Source organism: Rhinolophus ferrumequinum, chromosome 26 (genome assembly GCF_004115265.2).
Source record: "Rhinolophus ferrumequinum isolate MPI-CBG mRhiFer1 chromosome 26, mRhiFer1_v1.p, whole genome shotgun sequence".
Lineage (NCBI taxonomy): Eukaryota > Metazoa > Chordata > Mammalia > Chiroptera > Rhinolophidae > Rhinolophus > Rhinolophus ferrumequinum.
Window position 1 is genome coordinate 4,718,513 of NC_046309.1, and position 23,780 is coordinate 4,742,292.

General features: G+C 41.9%; 1 protein-coding gene across 7 annotated transcripts in view; it reads right to left on the minus strand.

Annotated features, from left to right (window-relative positions):
- The window catches only part of CUL1 (cullin 1), a 77,732-nt gene that overhangs the window by 42,314 nt on the left and 11,638 nt on the right, over positions 1–23,780 (minus strand). For 6 of the 7 annotated variants that reach the window (XR_004422170.1, XM_033098830.1, XM_033098831.1 and 3 more), the window contains exon 2: positions 13,131–13,430. Coding sequence is in view for 6 of the 7 variants with exons in the window: in XM_033098830.1 (XP_032954721.1) it covers positions 13,131–13,270 (140 nt within the window). In the remaining variant the exon portion in view is untranslated. Of the gene's footprint in view, positions 1–13,130; positions 13,431–23,601; positions 23,626–23,780 lie in introns of those variants that run through there. The other variant, XM_033098832.1, reaches the window with a different exon arrangement.

Genomic DNA, 23,780 nt, shown 5'->3' on the forward strand with positions numbered 1-23,780 from the left:
AGTTTCTTTCTCTTCTTGTGAGGACACCATTCCTATAGGATTAGGGCCCCATCGTATGACCTCATTTCATCTTAGTTATTCCCTCAAAGGCCCCAACTTCAAATACTATAAAACCGGGCTTAGAGCTTCAACATATACATTTTGGGGGTACACAATTCAGTCCATAACACCATATATTGTATGCTTATATAAAATGTTCAGATAGACAAATCTATAGAAAGTAGATTAGTAAGGGGTGAGGGCAGTAAGGTGGTGATAATTAAAGGAGACAGCGTTTCTTTTTGATGTAAGTGTTCTAAAATTGAATATAGTGATAGTTAAACATACCCATGAATATACTAAAAACCACTGACATTTACACTTTAAATCAGATGAATTCTATGACATGTGATTTATATCTCAATAAAATTTATATTAAAAAAAATCAATGCAATCCCAGCAGTTTTTAGGGTAGAAACTAACAAGCTGAAAATAAAATTTATAGAAAAATACAAAGGACCTAGAATTGTCAAAATAATCTTGGGGATGAGGAAGAAAACAAAGTTGGAAGACTTTACACTACCTGACTTCAAGAGATTTCGTAATGCTACATAATTAAGAAATCTCCAGAAATGAAAATACCAAACAGTATTCCACATAAACGTAGATACAAAAATACTTTATACAAATAAAAAAGTCAAATTAGTAATGTATCATTTTTGGATGGATACATTAATATATAGATCAATGAAACAGAATTCTAGAAACAAAACCACACTTACTTTGTCATTTAATTTTAACCAAGGTACCAAAACAACCCACTAGGGAACAGTCTTTTCAACAAACGACACTGTACTAAGTGGAAAGCCTAATGGGTGAAGATTACCCTCAGCCCTACCTCACAGCATACGCAAAATTAACTCAAGATGGATCACAGACCCAAATGTAAAAGCCCAAACCATAAAGCTTTAAGAGGAAAATACAGTATCTCTGTGATCTAGGCAAAGGTTTCTTACAGGTCACAGAACACAATAACTGTAAAAGAAAATTAAAACAAAGTAAGTTTCCTCAAAATAAAAAATACCTGCTCACCCAAAGACACCATTTAAAAAAGCAATAGCTAGCTTCAGACTGGGAGAAAAGACTAGGGAGACGTAGCTGACGAAAACAACCGTATCTTAAATAAACTCCTAGGACTCAACAATAAAAAGTACATTCATTCATCCCAAAAAAAGCAAGACTCAGATACTTAACAAAAGAAGGCAGAAATAATCAATCAGCATATGAAAAGGGACTCAATATCACTAATTAGGGAAATGCAAATTGAAACCGTTGAGATATAACCATACACAAGAATGGCTAAAACCAAAAAGACTGACCTAACAAGTGTTGGTGAAATGGTGACACAACTAGAACTTTTCTCAATCATTATTTATATGAATGCAAAAAGGTATGGCACTTGGAAAAATAGTCAGTTTCTTATAAAGTTAAACATACTATTATTACCATACAATCCAGCAATCCCGCTATGTATTTACCTAAGAGATATGAAAACATTATGCCCACGAAAACATTTGCACTTGGATGTTCATAGTAGCTTTATTTATTATAGCCCAAAACTGGAACAAGCTCAGATATCTATCATTAGAAGAATAAAAAAACTGCCGTATTCATACAATGGAATATCACTCAGCACCAACGAGAGAAAAACTTCTATTACTTGCAGTGACAGAAATAAATCTCAAAAGCATCCTGAGTTGAAGCAGCCTTACCCAAAGGGGTACATAATCCATACTTTTCTTTAGGTGAAGTTCTAGCACAGGCCAAACTAATCTATGGTGGTGGCCTCGGGAGAGGCAAAGATTGACAGAGAAGCATGAAAAAACTTTCTGTGGGGATAATAATGTTCTCTACCTTGGTATGGCTTTGGGTTACACAGGCAGATGCACTAGTCAAAATGTATCTGATGGAATCTCCAAACGAATATCAAACGAATATCAAACTCACACGTTTATGTATGTAGGGAGAGGTGCATTGATTGATGCCGACAACTTACTCAGAAATGTATCAAATAAGATGGAGGGATGGATGGATGGATTCAGGACAGACAGATATGTGATTAAGCAAGTACAATAAAATGTCAATTACAGAATATGGGTCTTCACTATAAATTCATTTAACTTTTCATGTTTGAAATTTTTTATAAGAGGTTGCAAACTCCAAGACAAAATAAAATGTAACAACCTTCAAAACAAAACAAAAATCTGAACCTCTGATGTCATCAGCCAAAGACAATTATAAATGCTTTATTATCTAAAACCAAAAGCGAAGATAGAAAACCAGTCATTTATGAAACTGCTGAACAAAAAGCCTGTGCACAACTTTGGTTCTCTTGTTAAGACGTACTACCTCGGTGCTCTTGGCTAATTATGTGATAGGCTAGTCGTGTGAGACAGGTGGTCGCACTCCAGCTATTGTAATATTTGAGGCTGCTAAGTTAGGTTGAGCTCCTTAACTGTGATTCTTCATAACGATAGCCTGGCGCTTTTGATACGTCCTATATGCCACCGTTGGTAATTTACGGCTGGGTGTCACTCGTCACAGCCATGGTGTTAATTCTGGCAACCACTGCCATAGCTCCCCCAGTCCTCCCAACATAGACTGGATGCTCTAGGACCGGGCGGTGCTAATCTGGGAACCTGAGCCTGCTCCCTTCACTTCATCCCTCGGCCTCGGATCACGCGGAATTCTTCGTGCACAGAAATTCCGTGCTTTTGTTCCTGGTATCAATCCTTCTCTTCATCATCGTGGGCACTAGAGATTTAGCATCTTCAGTTATGGGAAATTATTTTATATTCTCTATAAACTATTATACATTTTACAAATATCCCGATTTTCTATAGACTTCCTAACAATTAGAAATTAGGAACCCTGGGTTATTTCTCAGTCTCTAAAGCTTCTAGCCCTTTTAATTTACTTTCAAATGTTCTTCTAGCTCTTCTATTAACTTTTTCAAGTCTGAGTTACCATTTCAAATGTGAGTTTTCTCACAGTATCCTGTTCCTAATTTACTGCTGTAATAAGCATCTTCTCATATCAGACAATGTTAATGTTTAAAGCATGTTCTCGTTCCCTGTACTTACTACTATGTTTGTTTATTCTGTTCTTTCATACAATTATTAATCCTTAGTACTAAAGGTACTATAAAACCAACAGGAAACACCACTGGCCTGAGAGGGACTCATAGGCCACAGTTTTGGGGGCCTTACTGGGAGCTGGCCATGTCACTGCTATATCCTCTCATGTCAATAAATGGATTTATTTTTCAGTGCCGTTCAGTTTTTCCAAAGAACAATTGTCTGGGTCCAGCAGGACCATCAGTATTTTGATATGGAATTGGGGACCCATCACTCTAGATGCTTTCTATGCTTCCTATTTCTGCCAACCTCTGCTAGGCCTCCTGTCCCCAAATTTCTAAGATGGTCCCATTCAATGTGCCCTAAATACAAGCAACAAGTCTGTCTAGAACAGAGGCTCCTGGCTGCAAGTGTTCTGCACTTGAGAATAGAGGGAGGTGATGGGCTTTTGATTTTACAGATTTTGAATCCATCTGTCATCTGCAGGGTGCTGTCCAGTCTCGCACCTCTACCTTCTGCCAAACCCGAGCCTTCAGGCCCCAAACTTCACCAGGGCTTTAGGGCCAGTGGCTGTCTCGTCCTCCTCCGAGTACCTTCTAAATCAAGGCTTCTCATACCCTGGTGACCAGTCCCGTCTCCACCTGCTTTCCATCTTCCAAAAAAACCTGAATTCTCACCTATAATGTCTGTTCGCTTCCATTCTTTGTCCTCATTGATTCAAAAATTACCTTACTATCATTTTAGTAACATCACAAATGGGAAAGTCAAAACTTAGATTTCATCTTTAACCAGAAGCCCAGTAATTTGCTCCTTTTTGTGTTCTATTTCTATGGCCACTACCCTGATTCAGAAGTTACACACCACACTTGGATTACTACTACTAACAGCAAGTTAATCTCTCCCTTCCTTTGATCTCTTTCCTATTTTAATCCTATTTGGTTTCCAGATTAATCCTCCTCAAATTTGTTTATATCAAGTCATTAATAGTCAAGTCGTATTTCCAGCTCTATGGCCCGGACCTACACTATTTAAAAAAAAACACACAAAAAACACAATGTACAGTCATTTACCTGGGTTTCAAGATTCACCACAATCTGGCGTCATCCTTTATCCAAGCCAGTTAAACTAACCAACTCATACAGTCATTCTTACTAGTCTACTATACTCAAGCCAGTCAAAGCCATGTCCTCTAAAAGTGTTACTTCCCACTTTCACACCCACCTTTCTCCCTACTCTCAGCACATCCTCTGCAGTATTACCATCTGCACCGCTTGTCACCTTCCGCGTGGCAGCCGTCTGCACTACCCATCATAGATCTCCTAATAATGAAATGAGACCATTAACATTTCCTGTCACATATATTCCAACACAGGTACACACACTCCACTTCATTTAGTAGGCATTTGAGAGAGCTTATAATACCTGAAACATAACAGAAAAATAAAAATGTAAGCCAGAATAAATACATAACAGGAAAATAAAATAGGATCCAAAATTACAACATCCAAGTCAGAATCCTAAAATTTACCCAAACAGACTAACCTAACAATGAATTATTAGAAATAAAGGTATTACACATTTGGAGGACCACGTGCCAAAAGTAATGTCAGTCCCAGCACACAAGTAACAGGACTGGCTGTTAAGGCGATTCCTATTTCTGACTCAAGTACAAATATAAAAGCAATCAAGGAAAAACGAATTTTTCCATTTAACAAAGATGCTTGTTTCTGGATCGCACAGGTACAATTACAAGTGGTGAGATATGAGCTAAGAACGACACGTCAGGAGACCATTCCTGTTCACTCACACGGATGTTTCAGAGCAAGTTCTCTATCAGGATCTATTACCAGGGAACCATTTGTATAAAAAATAACAAAAACCCTACAGATATACATTTACTTGCAACTGGGAAGTTGTCCGTGTTGAAAGCTACTTTTAAGCTACATACACTGTATGTATGTATGTGTGTGTATGTATGTATGTGTGTGTGTATGTATGCGTGTATGCGTGTGTAGATAAATACATACACAGATGGTACCCAGGAGGCAGCTACAGCGACTGCCTGGGTGGCTGAGACGCAGACGCAACACAATGGAAAGGACATGCACTTGTCACTGTGTGCCTTTCTGGACTTCTAAAATTTTACAACAGGATTACTTATGTTTTTAAAAAAAAGAAAACCACGAAAATTACACTTTAAGAAGTCCCAAAATGGATCTACTCTTGAGTTCGTGCAATTTTTCCTGCAAATAGTTTTAACCCACACGTGAGTAGCTGTGTCCAATTGTGGAAGAGTTCGGTCTAAAGCCGATTTCTTGTGTGAAATGGTGGCCTGGGGGACCCATGCTTTGCCGTCTTCTTGAGAAAGAAGCAGACATAAAGGTCATATACAAACAGCTGTGCACTTCTGAGGGAGTAGTGAACCACCTTTTCCAGAAGAATGGCACCAACTGTGCTGTCATCAGAAAGGCGGAAACCACAGCCCACCCAGCCGGGCAGACCTCATGGAGCTTTGAGATACACAGTCTTCACTTCGTATTTTTTCAATCTTAGCTTTAAATCAACTATGCTACATGGGGAAACGTTATCAGGAAAGAAAAGAGCAGATTCTTAATGTGTCTCAAAGCTGCCAGAGAAGTCCTCTATCCAGGGGACCCAGTCGTTCCTCGCATGTCACTGGTGTGAGACCGGAGGAAAAAGCACCACTGGAGTAACTCAGTGTATCCCGGGCAGGCCAGACTGTCCATGTTCAAACGACTCCAAAATGGAGGCGTTCCTCAACTACTGCATTTGGTTTTGTCCGCTGTGGGGGGAGTCCAGGCCTCAGGCTTCCAGCTGCTCTCTCTATAAAATGGGGCTCCTTCCGCTGCTGCCCCCACCCCCCGAGACCATACTTACCACCCATGCACAATTACGTGCACAACTACGAGTTAATACATCACTTACAGGAGGAGTATAAAAACTAAGTAAGTATGACTAATATTTAGGAAAAAATGGTCACATCTAAAATTATTTTCAAAGCAGAACGACTGAAATAGATGAAGAGGAAAAGTTAAATATAGGAAGTAAGAGGAAATACGGGAAAGAAAAACCATCAAGAGGTAAAAATCTAAAAGGCAATAAAACAGAAGCTTCATTCAGGAGTCAATGAGTTAGCTGTTTTACACTAAGACAGCCAGAGTCTAGCAAACCCACACATTTGACTTTTAAAACTTTGAGGTTCTTTTCCAAAGGTTCCCTGGAAGAGTTTCTTTGGCAGCACAGCCAAAAGCAGAGAGCAGATAAGAATCTAAGCAGACATCTGGGCCTCCCGGGGGCCTGACCAGGTCTCTATCCTCCGGCAGGCCGGGAGCGGTGACGTGGTGGGCAGTCATGTTAAAAAGCCAAGAGCCAAGTCTGGTTCTGCCTCCAAAATAGGTCACATACCTCTTCTGTCACCCTAGAACTGTTTAGTCGTTTGCCAAGGCATACCTTCTGCATGGTTGGTAGGGACACGTCACTGTGAAAGGGGTCCCATCAAATGCAAAGAGGTCTCAGGGAAAGCTACACGCGCATCGTTCCGCAGACATTTCCTGAGTGTGAAATGATGGCCTCCGGTACCAGGGTTAAGACAGCAGCTCACTGCCTGATGTGGGAATGGCCGCACAGCCAGGTGTGACACAAGTGGTCCCGCGACGGCTGCAGGGAGAGGCAGGGGTCTCCAATGTGCCTGCCCCACGGCACCGCGCTGTGAATCTAAAGCATACACATCTGGGAATCGATTTGCAACTTTCAGATGCCACCAAACCTCAAACCATTTTCATTTTCTAATAGGAAAGTCAATTCAATTAAAGGAGCAAAACTAAACAGAGCAGAACCATTTACTACTACCACTTTTACCTAACTAGAACGTAAGGTGGAAATTTAAACAATTAACTTGTATGAAACGCATTTGGAAAGACTGGCACTAGCAGTGAAACTAGAACCACTTCCTATCTTCACATGTCCCCACAGGCCCACCTGTACAACTGGCAAAAGGCAGCGGGCTCACCCACCGGTCTTTACAGTCTGTCTGTCAAGTTATAAAAGAACTGGGTTCTCTCGAGGCTATGGTTAGACAGGATTCTGGAAGGCAACATCCCATACAAAGCAAGCAAATTCACATCTAACAGCATATTTCAAAAGCAAAGCCTGCTTGCAACTGATGGTGATTAACTATGAAATTTGTCTGAGAATATTCCAAGCACTCCGAGTATATATATTCATACACCATGAATCAAATTTAGAAGGAAAAACGCTGGACATCCATGTTTATACTAATAAAAACAAATAATCACCTCTAGAGGCAACTCTGCAATATTATTGTAACTTCTGTGGGTTCTCTGTGGAAGGCAGATAAAATTTCTCAATCCTATTTTAACTATTTTAACAGTACCAAGTTAGTAGTGAAAGGTATAGAGAACTTATATTTGCATAAGGAAAACTAATAAAAACAAATGAACTGTCTTTTAAAATGCATGTTCTATACCCAAATCGAGAAAGCACGGATCGTTTTTAAAAAATCATCCACAAACCCAATACCTACGAACAGCCACTTTCCATATGGTGGCACACACATTCTTTCAAAAGTAGAGGGTGCGCTGGGGGAGAGGGGGGTCACAGCACAGATGCCACTTTATATCCTGCTTTTCCTCTCATTGCAAACGTTATTACATGTCCATGAATACTCAATATATTCTGAGAGGCTGTTTATGGCCATCAAATACCAAATGCTTAGTGTTGAAGACGGAGGTTTCCCACTTTTCCTATTAAAGTATTCTCAATAGCCTTGCACATACAGTTTCAACACAACCACTTCCTGGGGACAGAGTTAAAAGTTAAAAAAACAAAAACTACTAGACCAAAGTATATTTTTATGCCTTTATGTTTCAAACTACTGGACGAAAGTACATTTTTATGCCTTTATGTTTCTAAGTTTTTCTCCAGAAGGATCACAGCAAACTGCACGCCCACCTCACGGCAAGAGCTCCACCTCCCGCCACTCCTGCCAACACAGGCTACAGACATTTCTTTAAAACTCTTCAACCTGACAGGTTAAAAAATTTTTACATTCATTTCCTTAGTAATTATGAGGTTGAACATTTCCCCATATTACGACTGACCATTTGCATTTCTTCTTTCTGTGAACCATTTATGTCCTTCAGAGCTTTACTCTAAGAGGACAGATAAATATATATATATATATATGAGAATGGTAGCTTACCTTTGGAAAAAATATAAAAATACTTAGATATGTTTAGGTTTATTTGATGTAAGCCACACTCATTAGGTGAGCAAAATCATATTAATGTAAGACTCCTGAATAAAAAGCACAAGATAAAACAATATCCAAATACAGTCACTGGGCTAGATATAGATGGTTATTTCCAAATGAATCACCATTAATCTACTGTGAAAACAATTTGTTCCTCTTTCCGTTTGATCCGGTTTTCTGAGATTTTGACTTTTTAGAATATAAGGAAAGAGGGTTTTGCAGCAGGCGAGCCGAGCAGAACGGCCGCTGCCTGGATTACTCCCCACTTGTGCTCACAACTCCTATGAAGAGCCAGTAAGGGGCAAAGCACGTGGGCCTGAGAAGAGTGACAGCAGCAGCCGTGACAGGACTGCACAGCTGGCAGGTGCAGAGCGGCAGCAGGACCAGCAAGTCCTGGCATGCCATCCCTGCCAGGCACAGGCTGCAGGCTGCCCAGGGCTTGGCAGAGTGACTCTGGGCTAACGAGCCCCCATCGCCAGCGCCCGTGAACTGTGTCACAGATCACCGGGATGGAGGTTAGGTATTAATTCTGCATATACTGATGCTGTAACTTTCTGAGGGGGAAGCCACAGGACTAGGAGGCATGAATGTCATTCTTAGTGTACTGGATGGTGAAAAAATGATTTTGAAAAAAACAGGCTAAGAAAACAGAATAAACCGATTCAGCCCATAGACGACAGGGGGGAAAACAGAAACTGCAAAGTTTATGAGAACTTATGCAGGAAACAGAAAAAAGAGAAAGACTTCAACAAAGAACAGCAAAGTGACTCCAAGGGGAGCTGGGGTTATGATCTGAGATGTATCATGACCGCAAGAAAAGAACTTCGACCTGGAAGCGAGGGTCAGTCAGGCAGATCTGGGGACTCGCAAAGACAAAGGGAAACCCCCACCAGAGGGCCTGGGGTCTGGACTCGGTCAGACTGGCCGCTCTCGGCTGTGCTAAGCGACCCTGACACTGTGCTGCAATGTCTGCTCCACTAGTCAGGACCCACGCCTGTCCAGAGCCCAGCAGGACACTGGAAACAGAACAGTGTCGAGAAACTGATAACAAATTTCATTACTTATTTCAAGTCCAAAGAAAGGAAACCTACTATTATTTACCCACCTGCATAGAATGTGCTCCTGTATTTTACTGCAAAAGAAAAATAGTCGTTGCATTGTAACTACATACACGTATGTGAGACATCACAGAAAATCGGAACTGAACAGAAGGGCTGAACAGACAGGCACAGTGGAAAGCCAGGACTTAAGGCTAAAACTTTAGAAGAAAAATAAAGCCTCTGTGAAGTGGCTGGAAACAAAGTTAACTGAACTAGATCTTTCTGATTGCAGATGCTCTGGGACCTTTTATTCTTTCCCCAAATTCCCTTCTCTTTCCTTTGCCATTTTAGTTGAAAAATCAAGAAAAATGTTTATGCGGTATAATAACCCGCCTTCTTATTATAGCCACAAATGCCAGAGGTTCCTAAGGGCTCTAAGAATATTTGTTTTACATCCAGAAGTAAGTTACTTCCTCTAGAACACATGTCAGATGTGCATCCAGGATAAACAAAGGGCAAAAGTCTAGCTGGGAACTACTAGCCAAATTTATGGGAAGAAAAGGAAGCCTCCTTTTTCTCTCAACCAGTGTTCCTTCCTTTCTCAACGTTTCTTCACCCACTCCTGGTAAGGCAGGTCTGACTTTGAAGAGTGACATCGCAATGGTGACATGCAGTCTGCCCCTTCTTCTCAGGACCCAAATCTCCTCCTCACCTGAAACCCAACTTCACAATCCCTAGTGGTAGGTGCGGCTGTAAACCAGCCTGGAGGTTATTTTAAAGGGCGACACAGGTAGGTGGTTCCATGGGAGGTTGAAAGCGCACAGCCGTAAGACAAAACTTTTAAAAAAATTGTTATGCAAACTGAAGCTGGATAAAACTGCAGTAATGGCAACATAGTTTCAAAAAGTACTATATCTTAAATGACTTCAATGGAAGATGGGCTTCTAGAAAGATGTGTCAGAGGTCTCAAAGCTCTTCCACTTATGACAATAACACTGATATTGAAAATGCAGGTAAAATAAAAAGATCAGCCACCCCAATAAACTTTATTTAAAAAAAAAGATCATAGGCTTTGGAGCTATAGGCCTCCGAGGACCCCCAGTTCTGTCACTGTCTTAGAAAATTTAAAAAAAAAAGAAAGAAAATACAGGTGAGGGGGGAGTGTAATTTTATGATTTTCAATAAATTAATAAATACAAGTAGACATTCTACTGTTTCATTTGTATCCTAGGACTTAATATATTAAGTTGATCAAAGCACTCTTTGAATTTCGTAAGAAAAACACACAAAATAAGACATGCGATTCACTTAAATACAAAACCCGAAGGTCATTTAGTGATAAGGGCAGTTTCTAGATTCAGACTACTGAGAGTTTTGGTTCCGACATCAGCATTCATCAGTGGTTGCTATGACAATTAGGCAAGTCACTTGAGCTTTCCACGACCAGGTTTCTGACACCAATAGGAGGGTTGCTGCCACCAAGTCTCCTGGGCGACGGAATCCCTAAATAAATGCAGATGTTCCAGCACAACGGCTGACACACAGGAAAACTGTAGCGATGAGTTCATAAATAGTATCTCAAGAATTAAAGTCAGATTTTCCACTCTCAATAAATGTATGAAGTTGTTATCGTCTCCCAGACCAAGTCGGGGGAGGGGGAAAGAATGACTCTTGACTTAAGAGTAGCACTCCTAAAATGATTAAAATTGCAGGTATCAGAACAACGACAAATTATAATTATTTGTAGAAGAGAAGAATTCAGTAACAGTTCCAAGGAAAGTGTCTACTTTCTTGGAATTCTAAGAGCAAAACATCCTATTGCGCAAAAGACCAATCTGATTTAGTAAAAAATTACTATTAAGAAATTCCCCAGAGACACATCAGTAACTAAATTTCCTTAAGCCTCCTCACTAGTGTGCCTCTGTTGTTTCGCAAACCAGAAATACAGCCAAGTACCTCGTCTCACCAGTGGAATCCCCATCTTCAGCTCTATTAACTTCCAAGAATTAAAAAAAAATTGTCATTATCTAGCAAGCCACAAGCCTCTTGAGTGCACTGATATCCTGTCATTTACAACGATTATATCCTGCTTGAAAGTGTTCTACGTATCACGTGTCCCAGCAATTCCACTCCTATGTATGTACCTGAGAGAACTGAAAACCCACGTCCACAGAGAAACTCAGACCCAACAGTCGTAACAGCCACATTATCCCTACCAGCCCCAAAGTGGAAACAACCCAGGTACCATCGGTGAATGGATACACAAAACGCTCCATAGCCACACGATTCAGCCATCAAAAGGAATGACGTACTGACACACGCTACAGCAAGGATGAAGCCTGGAAACATTGTCCTAAGTGAAAAAGCCAGTCACGAAAGGCCACACACTGTGTGGTTCCATTTATGTAAAATGTGAAAACAGGCAAATTCATAGGGACAGAAAGTGGCTCCGTGGTGGCCAGAGACCGGGGAAGGAGAGAATGGAGACTGACTGCTAACGGGTACGAGTCTTCTTTGGGGGGGGGCAATAAAAATTTTCTAAAATTAGACAGTGGTTATGGTTGCACAACTTTGAATATATCGAAACCTAATGTGTTGTGCACTTTAAAAAAGGGTGAATTTTATGGTATGCAAATTATACTCAATGAAGCTGTTATTTTTTTTAAGTGTTCTACAGTGTAAGTGCATACAGATGAGTATGTATGCACACCTACAATAAAACTGAAATTTAGAGAGAAACAGTTTCATATATTTTAAATTAATGTTAATCCATTTTTTAAGATTCTAAAATATTAGCATAGTTGAGGGCATACTGGAATATCACATAACCAAGTCTGACAACGTATTAAAGATTTACACTTAAATATCCATTGAATTAGCAGCTTCAAAGCCCTGGAATCAGCAAGTCAGTGGCGACGCGCTCTCTAGTGAGTCGGCTTAAACTTCGAATTCTTCTACATGAAAGGATACAAGACACTGCAAGTCACATGGTGCGTCTCCAAGTCTACACGTACAGAGACAGGAGCCCCCACGTCCACACCCTCATAGCCCCCGTGGCACACTCACACCATGGACCCACACAATAAATGAGAGAAATACTTTTTCATACCCTTTTTGCAACCAGGGCCATAAAGGAACACTTTGGCTCTATGTGGTAACCCTTTAGATGGGGGTCAGCAAACTTCTCCCAGAAAGGGCCAGCGAGAAAATACTTTCAGCTCTGCGGGCCAGACCACTTCTGATCCAGCTACTCCACTCTGCCCGCACGGCATGAAGGCAGCCACGAAAAATGTCACCAGTGCTGCCCAGCAGAACGTTCTGGAGCGACACAGGCAGCCTGTTAACGTACTGAGGACTAGAAATAGGGCTACTGCGACTTAGGAACTAAATGTTTCATTACTTCACTGTAATGATTTCAAATGCAGACAGCCACATATATGGCCCGCGGCTACTGGACTGAACAGCACTGCTTTAGACTACTGACTAGCCAATTTCACCTCTGTTCAAAAAACTTCCCAAGAGTAAACAAGTTCATTTTTAAAGCTAAAAATGAACTCGTGATTCTATCGCAGGATGAACTGCAAAGAGAAAACATGAAGTAAAATTTCTAACAATTCACAGATCCTACTAGTAAATCATCGCACGTGCAGCACATGAACCTCAGCTCAAGCAGGAGGATACGTGTAGAGTTCCATGTATCTGGACTTGGCCATGCTCTGTCGGGTGTACACCTGCTGGATCCCAGCTCTGAGGTCGTCCCAGATCTGGTCAAGGCCAATCTGCTTCAGCCCATGGGGATTCTGACTCCTGTTTGATGACATTGTGAGCAATATTCTGAGGTTGTCCAGTGCAGCAATCCTTACTCAAGGTACAGCTAATTCTCCATTAGATGAAAATGTACAGTATCATTCCAAGTTTATTCACAGCAGCTCAGAAGGATGTCCTTTAATTGTAGAGAATAAAATCTCGTTGCAGGCAAACCTGAAGAAGAAATAAAGGAAATTAGTTAATTCCTTCTCAGCACCCCAGGGTAGGTAACAGGCTACCTGCCACCACACACTGATAGAAATACTCTGGAGGCGTCAGCAGGCACCGCTGTAACCCAGATTACTTCTCTATATGGAAACTTGTATGATGTGTGCATAGAAATATGCTTACTTGGACATTTAGTTTCAAAATCCTTGGGACTATTAGCGCTCACGAGAAAAGCTGAGTAAAACTTCCACAAGCACAACTAGCATGCAGCCTTTGTCTTCTAAAAGTATCAGAACTTCAACGCTTACTTCATCTGTGTAGCAATTAAAAAGACAAACTCAAAGGAAAAAAAGACAAAGGAAATTCTCAGAAAGAAAAACACAAATAGCTAATAAATAGGAAAAACCATTCAATCTCACTAGTTATCTGTGAATTTTAACACTTTTTCACTCAGCACTTGGCAAAATGCAAATGTTGTTGAGGCTAACGGTCACTCACTCCCTTTTGAGAAAGGAGCTTGGCAAGAATTAGCAAAATTTTAAATGTGCCTGGAATTCAGAGACCTGGGTTTGAAGCTGAGCTCCACGTCTACTAGTACGTGGTCTTGGGGAAGTCACTTCTCACTTCCAGACTAAGCCTTGATTTCCTGGTCTGCAAAATGGGGGCAAATCACTTCCTAAATAGTTGTTGTGAAGTTTAAGTAATATAATGTATATAAAATATTTCACACACAGTACAGGCTTAACAAATGGTAATGGCTAGTATTTCTAAGTGTATGAAGCTACTGCAAAATACAATTTATGATGCTTCAGATGTGGAATTCATAAAGGGCCTGAGCTGTGCAATACTGTATTAAGGCAGTGCTTCTCCACAAGCAGTATTATAGACCTACTTTAAGGATCGTCTGCGTACATCACATCACAATGAGGAGGTTTTTAAACATGTATCTCTAGTGCGGAATTAAGAAACACTGAGGTGTGATGGTGCCGTAACATAAACGTTGGGAGGGAAATGACCTTTGGAACAGTAAGAATGGGTTGCCAAAGCCTGCCAGCCTAAGTCTGAGCCAGCCCACAAGGAATTCAGTGCCTCCTGTATCCTCAACGGCATCACAGCTGTCTGTCAACGAAGACACAGTAGGTCACGCTTTTGGACTAAGTCTGAACTACTGAAACCAAAACCATATCCAATGTTTATCATCTCACCTGTGAGACGCAGTATTTTATGACCATTCCATTTATGGCCACACGACCATTCCTGATCCTGAAAGTATTAGGTTGGTGCAAAAGTAATAGCGGTTGAAAAGGTTACAAATACTTGCAAAAACCGCCATTACGTTTGCACCAACCTATATTTTGTCATACATTCAAATAGGTAGGTTCAAATGTGGAATATAAAAAATGTCTAACAAGAATTCCATCACGTTTTACAGAAACTAACAACTCAGCAACCAGCATGCAAATGTTTCCTAAACACCATTTCAATCTGACTCTCCTTTCATCTTGGGAAGATGATGCCCACACCCCACTGGAGGATTATCGGGGTTTGGACGGGCAGCACCGCCTGTTTAAACCTGCCCTCCTTTCGCTGTCACTTAGGTAATTTCCCCCTAAGGGGAAATTATCACTTAAATTCTCCAGCCCAGGATTTCTTCTCTGAACTCCGGGGCCTGTCCACATACCCAAGTGCCTCAGTCACATCTTCTCCTGGTGTCTCAGGCCCAGCAGGTCAACAACTAAACTCAGGATAGGTCCCCAAACTCCTCTGTCCACCCGCGCTGCCCATCTCAGTAGAGTGGCAACTCCATTTGACTACATATCCACAAACCAGAAACCCGGGAATACCCTAATGCTGCATCCCTCATCTTTCACATTCAAGCGCTGGAGTTTACCGTTCAAGGTCATCTCAAATCCACTCGTCTCCATTTCCTCGACCAGTAGTAATCAACAGTGTTTCCTACTGGTCGAAACCAGACTTCCATACTTTCAAACTACCCATTTCCTTTTCCTAGTTGTCTGAGTACCCAAAATTCTTACATAGTTAATCTGAGGGTCTCAAACATTCACATGTCCTTATCTACTTAACTGAGAAATTTAAAGCGGATAACCCTACTTTATATTTTTAATACTGCCTAGAGAGCCTCACTTTCATATACTTAAAGATTTATCACTACTATTACAGCAAAGAAATCTAAAAGTAACCTAAGGGAAACGTTAAAAGCAAGCACACGGAGGTGAGGTCACATGCTGACAGCAGCAGCTGACCTGCAGGTCTCAGGCTGGGCTCTGGAGCAGATGCTGGGACACAGTGTGGTGTAAGACGCTTCTCAGGGACACCGCCTGTGACGTGAAGGGGGAAGCAGGACTGGGCTGACGAGGGCGTGAACTGTGCGGCAGCCCCTACCCCCCGGCACCGGCCCTCTGCAGCACGTGGCACCGGGGGCTGCAAGGCCAGGCCTCAGCTCCCGCTCAGCCACTGAGAGTGGGTGCGCAGCTCTCTGCAGCTGGGGCCCCCCCAGGAGGTGACAGCGGGAGGTCCCATGCTGGGAGTCACGTCCTTCCCCAACAGAGCATCTGGGTGGGGCACCTGTGTATCTACCGGAGGCCCAGACAGACAGGCACTGGATGCTCTGGTAATGAATGGAGTTTTCAACCCTGGGGGTGCGGTGGGTGGGGTCTGTGTGTGTGTAATCTGCTTATGCATGACTCAAGTGTTTGATTAATTAAACTGATTGTAAAACTGCTTGGAGTAATAAAGTATAATATAGGTGCCCATAAAAGACTGGCTTATCGGTCCAAGTTGAATTTGCAGAAATATTCCACGTTACAAACTATTACATTCCATCTCATAACTAGGCCATCCAAAACTGTCAATGACCTTAAGCAGACTTCATGAAGTCAGAGAGGTAAGGGGTAAAGACATTTTCCCAATGAATCACATCACGTAGCCAAAAAACTCAGGCGGTCCAAAAAGCTAATAAATACAAAAAACAAAAACCAAAACTAAAAATATCTATTATACTTAGGGCATTAGGCAAACATACACTGGCATAGAGACCCTTGGTGTTACAGGGTTTACAGCTGTGCTCACGCATATCCACGGGTAACACTGAAGTTTTCGCACACAGAAGCTGCAGATTTGGAAACAGAGGAACCAAGGCACAAAATACAACCAACTGAGGACAGGAACCAGTGGCAGAGCGAGCTGTAGCTTCTCATACCAGCCGCTGGTTCCTGAAGCCTGCACGACAACACACGCTTCTAACTTCACTTTCGAAAATAAAGTAATGGGATGGAACACAAGAGTGAAAATAAGCAGGTCTGATGGACAAGGGTTTATGTTTCAGGACTTGTCTCATAGAAAAGACTTGTTCCAAAGGGATATGAACGCTTACATAATCGGTATTAAACAAGCTTTCTAACAATTCAGACTCTGCACTAATCAAACAGCCTATTTCTCAAGATTAATGGTGCGTAAGATTCCTTCACTGAGTAGAAAGAAGTGTGAACCAACTTCCAAGAATCCTGAAAAATATATCCTCTTTCATATTAGTAATTTAGAGTTTCCTTGTAACGAAAGGACACTTGTAAGAGCCTTCCACTAAACACTAATTGGAACAGAACATGAAGGGAGTTTGGGAAATGCCAGCTTTCGTGAAGTTAAATATTTTGTTTTGTTTGCTGCAAGACTTCAGAGGCCTTAATAAGTGAACGTCTTAGGAATTTCCATCAGAAAAACAGTATAAAGCGTCTCTCTCTCAAGCTACTTGGCTGTAGAGCATTGTTTTCTGAACACATCTCAGGACTGATTTTCAAAACTGTTTCAAGGAATATAGCTTCAAAAAGGAAAAGAGACAGCTGTGCTGGCCTCGACTGATTGCTAACTCTTGGGCTCAACCACACACTGTTCTGCAGCCTTTTTCGTGGAATAACAAGATATACCTCACTTCACACTTAATGAAACACACCTCACTGTTCTGGGGAGCTATCTAATATTCTGTTGTTCATCAAACCAGGCCCCTGCTAAAGAGCTTCTAGGTGTTTCCTTTTTAACAGTTGTCAACAATACTGCAACAAGCAGCAGTCTGAGGACTTCTCTTGCTGACCTGAGTGTGTCTGACAAATACCTGCCTGGAGCTGTAAGAGAAATGGAGGACAGAACACCTCCGCGGAGGAACAGATTGCGGGAGTTCACTCCCGCACATGGTGTATCTGCGGGCTTCATCATCCCAGAAGGCTGGGCTGTGCTGTGGGAGCTCGTCTCTGACAGGCACTACTGGAGTCTCGAACCAGAGAAATCACAGAAACAGATGGGCCCAAACCCAGTTCTGAGGGACACTTAGAAACTGACTAGATGATGGGGAACCCAGAGAGTTTGTATGTGCAAAGTTACAGCCCAAAACACTGAGGAACCGCCTCCTGGAGGCTGAGGGAAGGACAGGCCGTGGCTGGCTGGACCGCGTAATGGTCAGTACCATTTACTTCTCCTATGATCTTAGGCATATCCCTTCATCTCTCTAGGGGTCAGGATTAAATGAAGCGACAGATGCTTTCTAAATGCTAGCTATTATTTTCATCATCATCAGGATTTCTGAAGTGTAGCTTCTGGTTTTAGTTTTACGTAAGTCACTGGTGACCTCAGCAAGGCAAGTTTCACTGTGGTTTTAAGGGTAGAAATCAGAATGGAAGGGGGACGGCCTCCGCTTTACAAGGTTGGGCTGTGGCCCCCAGAGCCCAGAGGGTCAGTGTCTCCCCACCAGCTCTGTGCATTCTCCTCATGTATTATTCTCCTGACAACTCCTAAATCTAAATTCGTTAAGACTTTAACGAACATAACTACATTTCTACGCTAGGGGGGGAATCCACACACTTTAGAGTAATGAGAGAACTATGCCCCCCTCACGTTCACTTCCAATACTCAAAAGCCCCCATACCACTTTTGCCTACTAACGCAGCGCTGCTATTTGCCTCCGTTTCTATCAATTAGGGCCAAACACACGCAGATGCCGCTGCAGACGCCAATGTGAAGATCACTAAGTCAGAGCTGTGACAGGAATGCAAGAAACAGCGTTTCTCCAAAAAGGCCGTCTATAGCTGCTTCAGTTACGTTGATTGCTTTTGAAAAATGTAAAAAGATTTAAAAAAATTAAAACATTACAGGATCTTCTAAAAATAAAGTCTATATTAGAACTAACGAAAATGGTTAAAATTCACTGTTAAAAAAACAAGACTAAATTTAGCTTTTCTAGTTTAGTAACATTTTGAATCTGCTTAAATTTTAAATGACCCTGGGTATTAATAAAGCAATTACTAAAAAAAAAAAATAAAAATAAAAAATAAAGCAATTACTTCTTTTCTAAGACTTGTTAAAAGCACGCATAACACTCTGGCCCTCCCTTGCAGTGTGGCACAACATGAAGTGTACAGCAAACCAAACGATTTAGATCTAGAGAAACTTCTGTAAGTGCACAGGAAACATGCAAGCCCATGCATTCGCCGCACTATATTTATGAGAACAATACAACCCCCAAACCTGGAAACAACCCACACATCCAACAGCAGAATTCACAAATAAATTACAGGATAGTCATACAATAGACCACACACAAACTGAGTCAACTTCAGCTGCATACTTCAACATAGATAAATTTAGAAAGAGTCCTGAGTGAAAACAGTGACAGAGGAATACATAGAGTTTGATACCGTTTTTATACATAAGATTGATTTTTTTAAAAAAGAGAGTACTCCTGCGAGAAGGCTGGCAATCTCCCAGACAACATGGGAAGATGCTGAAGGACCACACAACACAGATCTGATTAGGGCACTGGCCAGCGTGGTTTGACTGTGCTTATGTTTAAAAAACAAACAAACGAACAAAAAACACCATACTTATTAGATACATGTTCTTGTGGGTAAAAATGATATGATGGCTGAGATTTTCTTTAAAATATTGCAGGAAAGAAAAAGCTGAGTGATAGGTACGTACTGCAGTCCCTATTTTCCATAAGAAAAATTTAACAAAAAAATTTAGCAAATCTATACAACATATGAAGTAAAAAAAGAAAGAAAAGCAAGAGAACGGGCGTGGGGGGCATTCAGGATCCAGACTGGGGGTAGGGACAGACTGGAGAGAAGCACACACGGCAGGGAGCCCCCTGGTCCTGGAGATCCCCGCTCGGGAAGGTCCGCTGACGTCCACTGCAGTGCTGTCCTCCCCTTACACACCTGGAACATACTGCTATGCTTTATGGTCTAGCTGACACATACAAAGGAAAACTGCTACGCTTTAGCCGGTTAAAGGATACTCAGCGCCATTTAGAACCTAGACGGGAAAGCTCCCAAGCTGAGAAATTCCTAAATAGTATTAGAAATTCTTAAATTCCAGTCAAGTTTTCAATGAATGCAACACCTGAAACTGAGGCTGATGCAGCCAACTTGGGTTAGAAGTATACAGCTGAGATTAGGTAACACTATCTAGCTAAAGCTTCCAGCTGTAAACTCTGCAGAAAGTTCTGCCCCAGATTTGAATAACAGACGTCTAGTTCTGAATGGTCTCCACAGCAGGTGGCTGCAGCGCGCTCCCACTTTGCCTGGACAACGTACAGACAGACGCCTGCGGCTCCGGCTCCTTCTCCTCCCTTCCCTGGATCTCAGAGAGGCCACCAACTCACACGTACAAAAGAACCCCCCCACCCCACCTGTCTTACCACCTTAGCCAACAGATGCCTCAGCCGCCCAACTCAAAATCCTGGAGGTAATAAAGGCGCCACCTTCCCTAATCACATATAACTTCCCCCTCCCACCAGTGCGTCTATGGGGACTTTACCTCAGGGCCATGCTTAGCCTCAGGCCTAGTCTACCTTCAAACCAGGCCCCCTTCTGTATTTCCTGGTGGGACGACAAGGCAGCTTCCCCCGATGTGAAGTCCATTCCATCAATGCCCCCTCCTTCTTATCTCTTCAAACCACCCACTTCTCTTTACATCCACTCCAACTGCTAGAGTCTCACCGGGGTCACTAACAAAATCCCTCCACGGGTCTCACTGTCATTGGACTCGCCACCCCCTACAATCCGTCCTCCACTCTGCCTCCCAGGTGAATTTCTAAATCACAAACAGTCCTTCGGTGTGTTTGTCAATGAACTCCATGGCCACCTTGTACACCGCCACACCCATGACCTCTCCCAGACAGCACACCCAGTGGGACTGCTTGCTCCATGTCAGTTTACTGTGTCAAGAAAGGACGGAATATTGGCTGTAGGCGGCAATGTTAGACTCTGCCCACAGGAGCTCTGATACTTCCATCGAACCCTTCCATAACCATATTCTCTGCACTGTACGATCTACTTCTTACAAACGAGGAAACTCAGGCTCGGAGATGTTCAATCATTTGCGCAAAGATTCTCTGCTAATGAGTGGCAAGGATGCAGACCCAGCACCTGGATTCCAAAGCCCTGTTCTTGCTATCATGCCCCCCCGCCCGCCTCTCAAGCTGTTTCCACAGGAAGGTGGAGGTTCTCACTCCACTTCCTAAAAAAGTGCGCGACCAAGACTTGCTTTTCAGTGTGTGATGCCATGGCTTCCAAAGAAACCGTGCAACAAGATAAGCGAAGGTTCATGATGCGACCGTGTAAGGACAAGTCCAAATGACTGCAAATCAGCAGCTCGAGGAAGAGCCAGCAAACTCATGAACTGGACACTTATGTATACTTACACCTCAAAACTATTTAAAACTTCCTATTTTATTTGAATATTCAGTAATTCATACTTGAATGCCAATTATTTTTAAATTTCACTTTTTTAATCAAGGAAGAACCTTAACTTAAAGATCCTGCAAATGCAGACCATTATTTGTGCAGTCAATGATCAGGGGCTCTCCTGCACCCCAGGAAGGACATTTACCGCCTTAGCCTGCAGGACTTCATCACGGAAATTCAAGGCTTGCAAAATTTATACTGACTTATAAAATTTAAATATTTTATTCCATCTCTATAAAAACTAAAGGAATAATTACAATTAAGTTCCAGCAATTACAGATGACAAGTATAAAAAATTCCAGTTAATATCCTAACATACTTTCTAGAAACATTAGCTGAGTCCTCTCTCTACTTAAAGTCATTCAAAACCTTTAAATCTATGGCTATAAAGTAAGACACGCAACATAAACACATGCCCAAATGGGAAATGAGTTCTACTATTTCTCAACCAACCATTTCAAAGCCAAATTCCAAAGACCCAAATGGATCAGAACTGCTGAAATTGCATGTTTATGTCTTTACTCAAAGTTAGTAATTAAACACTCAGGACGTCAGCAGACGAGGTTCAGTTAACATAAAAATACCACATTACCCATCAATTCCACTACTAGGTATCTACCCCCCAAAACAAGAAAACATGTCCACCCAAAGCCCTGGACACATGTGCTCATAGCACTTGATTTGTAACAGCCCAAAAGTGGAACAACCCAAATGTCCATCAACAAATGAGTGGATAATCAAAATGTCTTATAAAAAACAAAGTACTGACTGATACATGCTAAAGCATGGCTGAACCTCAAAAACAATACGCTAAGTGAAAGCCAGATGGAAAAGATCACGTTACATGATTCCGTTTTTTATATGAAATCTACCGAATAGGCAAACTGCAGAAGACAGGAAGGAGATCAGTGTCTGGCCTACAGAGAGATACACAGGATCTTTTGGGGGTGAAGGAAGTGTTCTAAAACTGGATTGTGGTGATGGCTGCACAACTCTGTAACTTCACTAAAAATCACTGAATTATACATTTAAAACTAGTGAATCTTGTGGTATGTGAATTATACCTCAATAAACTTAAAAAAAAAAAGACAGCTTTAAAGCATGCTAGCTATAAAAATCTGGGTCAAATTCAGTTCATTCACAGAACGCAATGCATCTCTCCACGACTGCACAGAACGCAATGCATCCCCTGTACAGATGCAGGGGCCGTAGCACGAGGGACAGCAGTGTGCTTGGTGTTCTACCAGAAAGAAACCAAGAGCTGCTACTGAAGACGTTACCAACAGAGGGGCTCATATTCCCCTGCAACACATATAAGCACGTGAATGTGTCACTTGAAAGACTCAGCTGAAGCTCCAGGAAGAGCTGTCAGGTGGCATTCATGATGCCACTGTATGAAAGGTACAGACAAAAACTGCAGTGCGAGTTCAGAGGGTCTGAAAGAAGTCACCCCAGTCCACAGTGACCAAGAAGGCCCAACGGCGCTGTGGAGTTGGGAGGAAAGGCAGTGCCACTAACTGGGAGGCTGTCGGAGTTGAGACACTGGCTCCACGTTGGTGCACAGCAATGGAAAAAGAAATGCCAGGTGCTTCACACCACACACAGTGGGAATTATGGTCACTGAGCTGACGGGATACGCAGGGCAGAGGTAAGGAACGAATTAAGGATGACAAGGGCTGTCTCTCAAACTCGTACTTTCAAACCTCCAAAAATTTATCTCTGGGTTCCAGAATTTCACAGCAGCGTAAAAATTCAAAACCACTTCACTATTGCTGGTGGGAATGTTCAATGACACAAACAGTAATTTATAGATGCATTTACCCTCTGACCCAGCAATCTCACTTTCAAGAATCTATCCCCCAAAACAACTGGCTAAAAACCACAAGAAGAGAGAGAATGAGAAGACAAGCCACAGAATAGGAGACAATAGTTGCAAAAGACATCTGATAAAGGACTGTTAGACAAAATATATATAGAACTCTTAAAACGTAAGAAGAAAATCACTTGATCAAAAATATGGGCCAAAGACCTCACCAAAGATCTACAGATGGCTAAAAGCATGTGAAAAGATGCTCCACATCCTATCTCATCAGGGAAATGCAAACTAAAACATCGAGATACCATCACACACCTACTGGAATGGCTAAAATCCAAAGCGCCGACAGCACCAAATGCTGGTGAGGATGTGGAGCCACAGGAACTCTCAGTCAGTGCTGGTGGGAACGCAAAGGGTGCAGCCACTTTGGAAACAGTTTGGCGGTTTCTTACAAACTAAACATACACTCATCATATGATCCAGCAATCATTTAGAAACCATTTCAATTTTAATTTTGGTTAAACACTTTTTATAAAAAATATTTCATCATTCATATAACCCAGCAATTACGCTCCTTGGTATTTACCCAAATGAACTGAAAACTTACTTATGTCCACACAGAAACTTGCACACGATGTTTACAGCAGCTTAATCAAAATGACTAAAACCTGGAAGCAAGCAAGATGTTCTTCGGTAGGTGAATAGATAAGTAAGTGGTAGCACACCCAAACAATGGAATATTACTCAGCACTAAAAAGAAACAAGATATCAAGCCATAAAAAGACA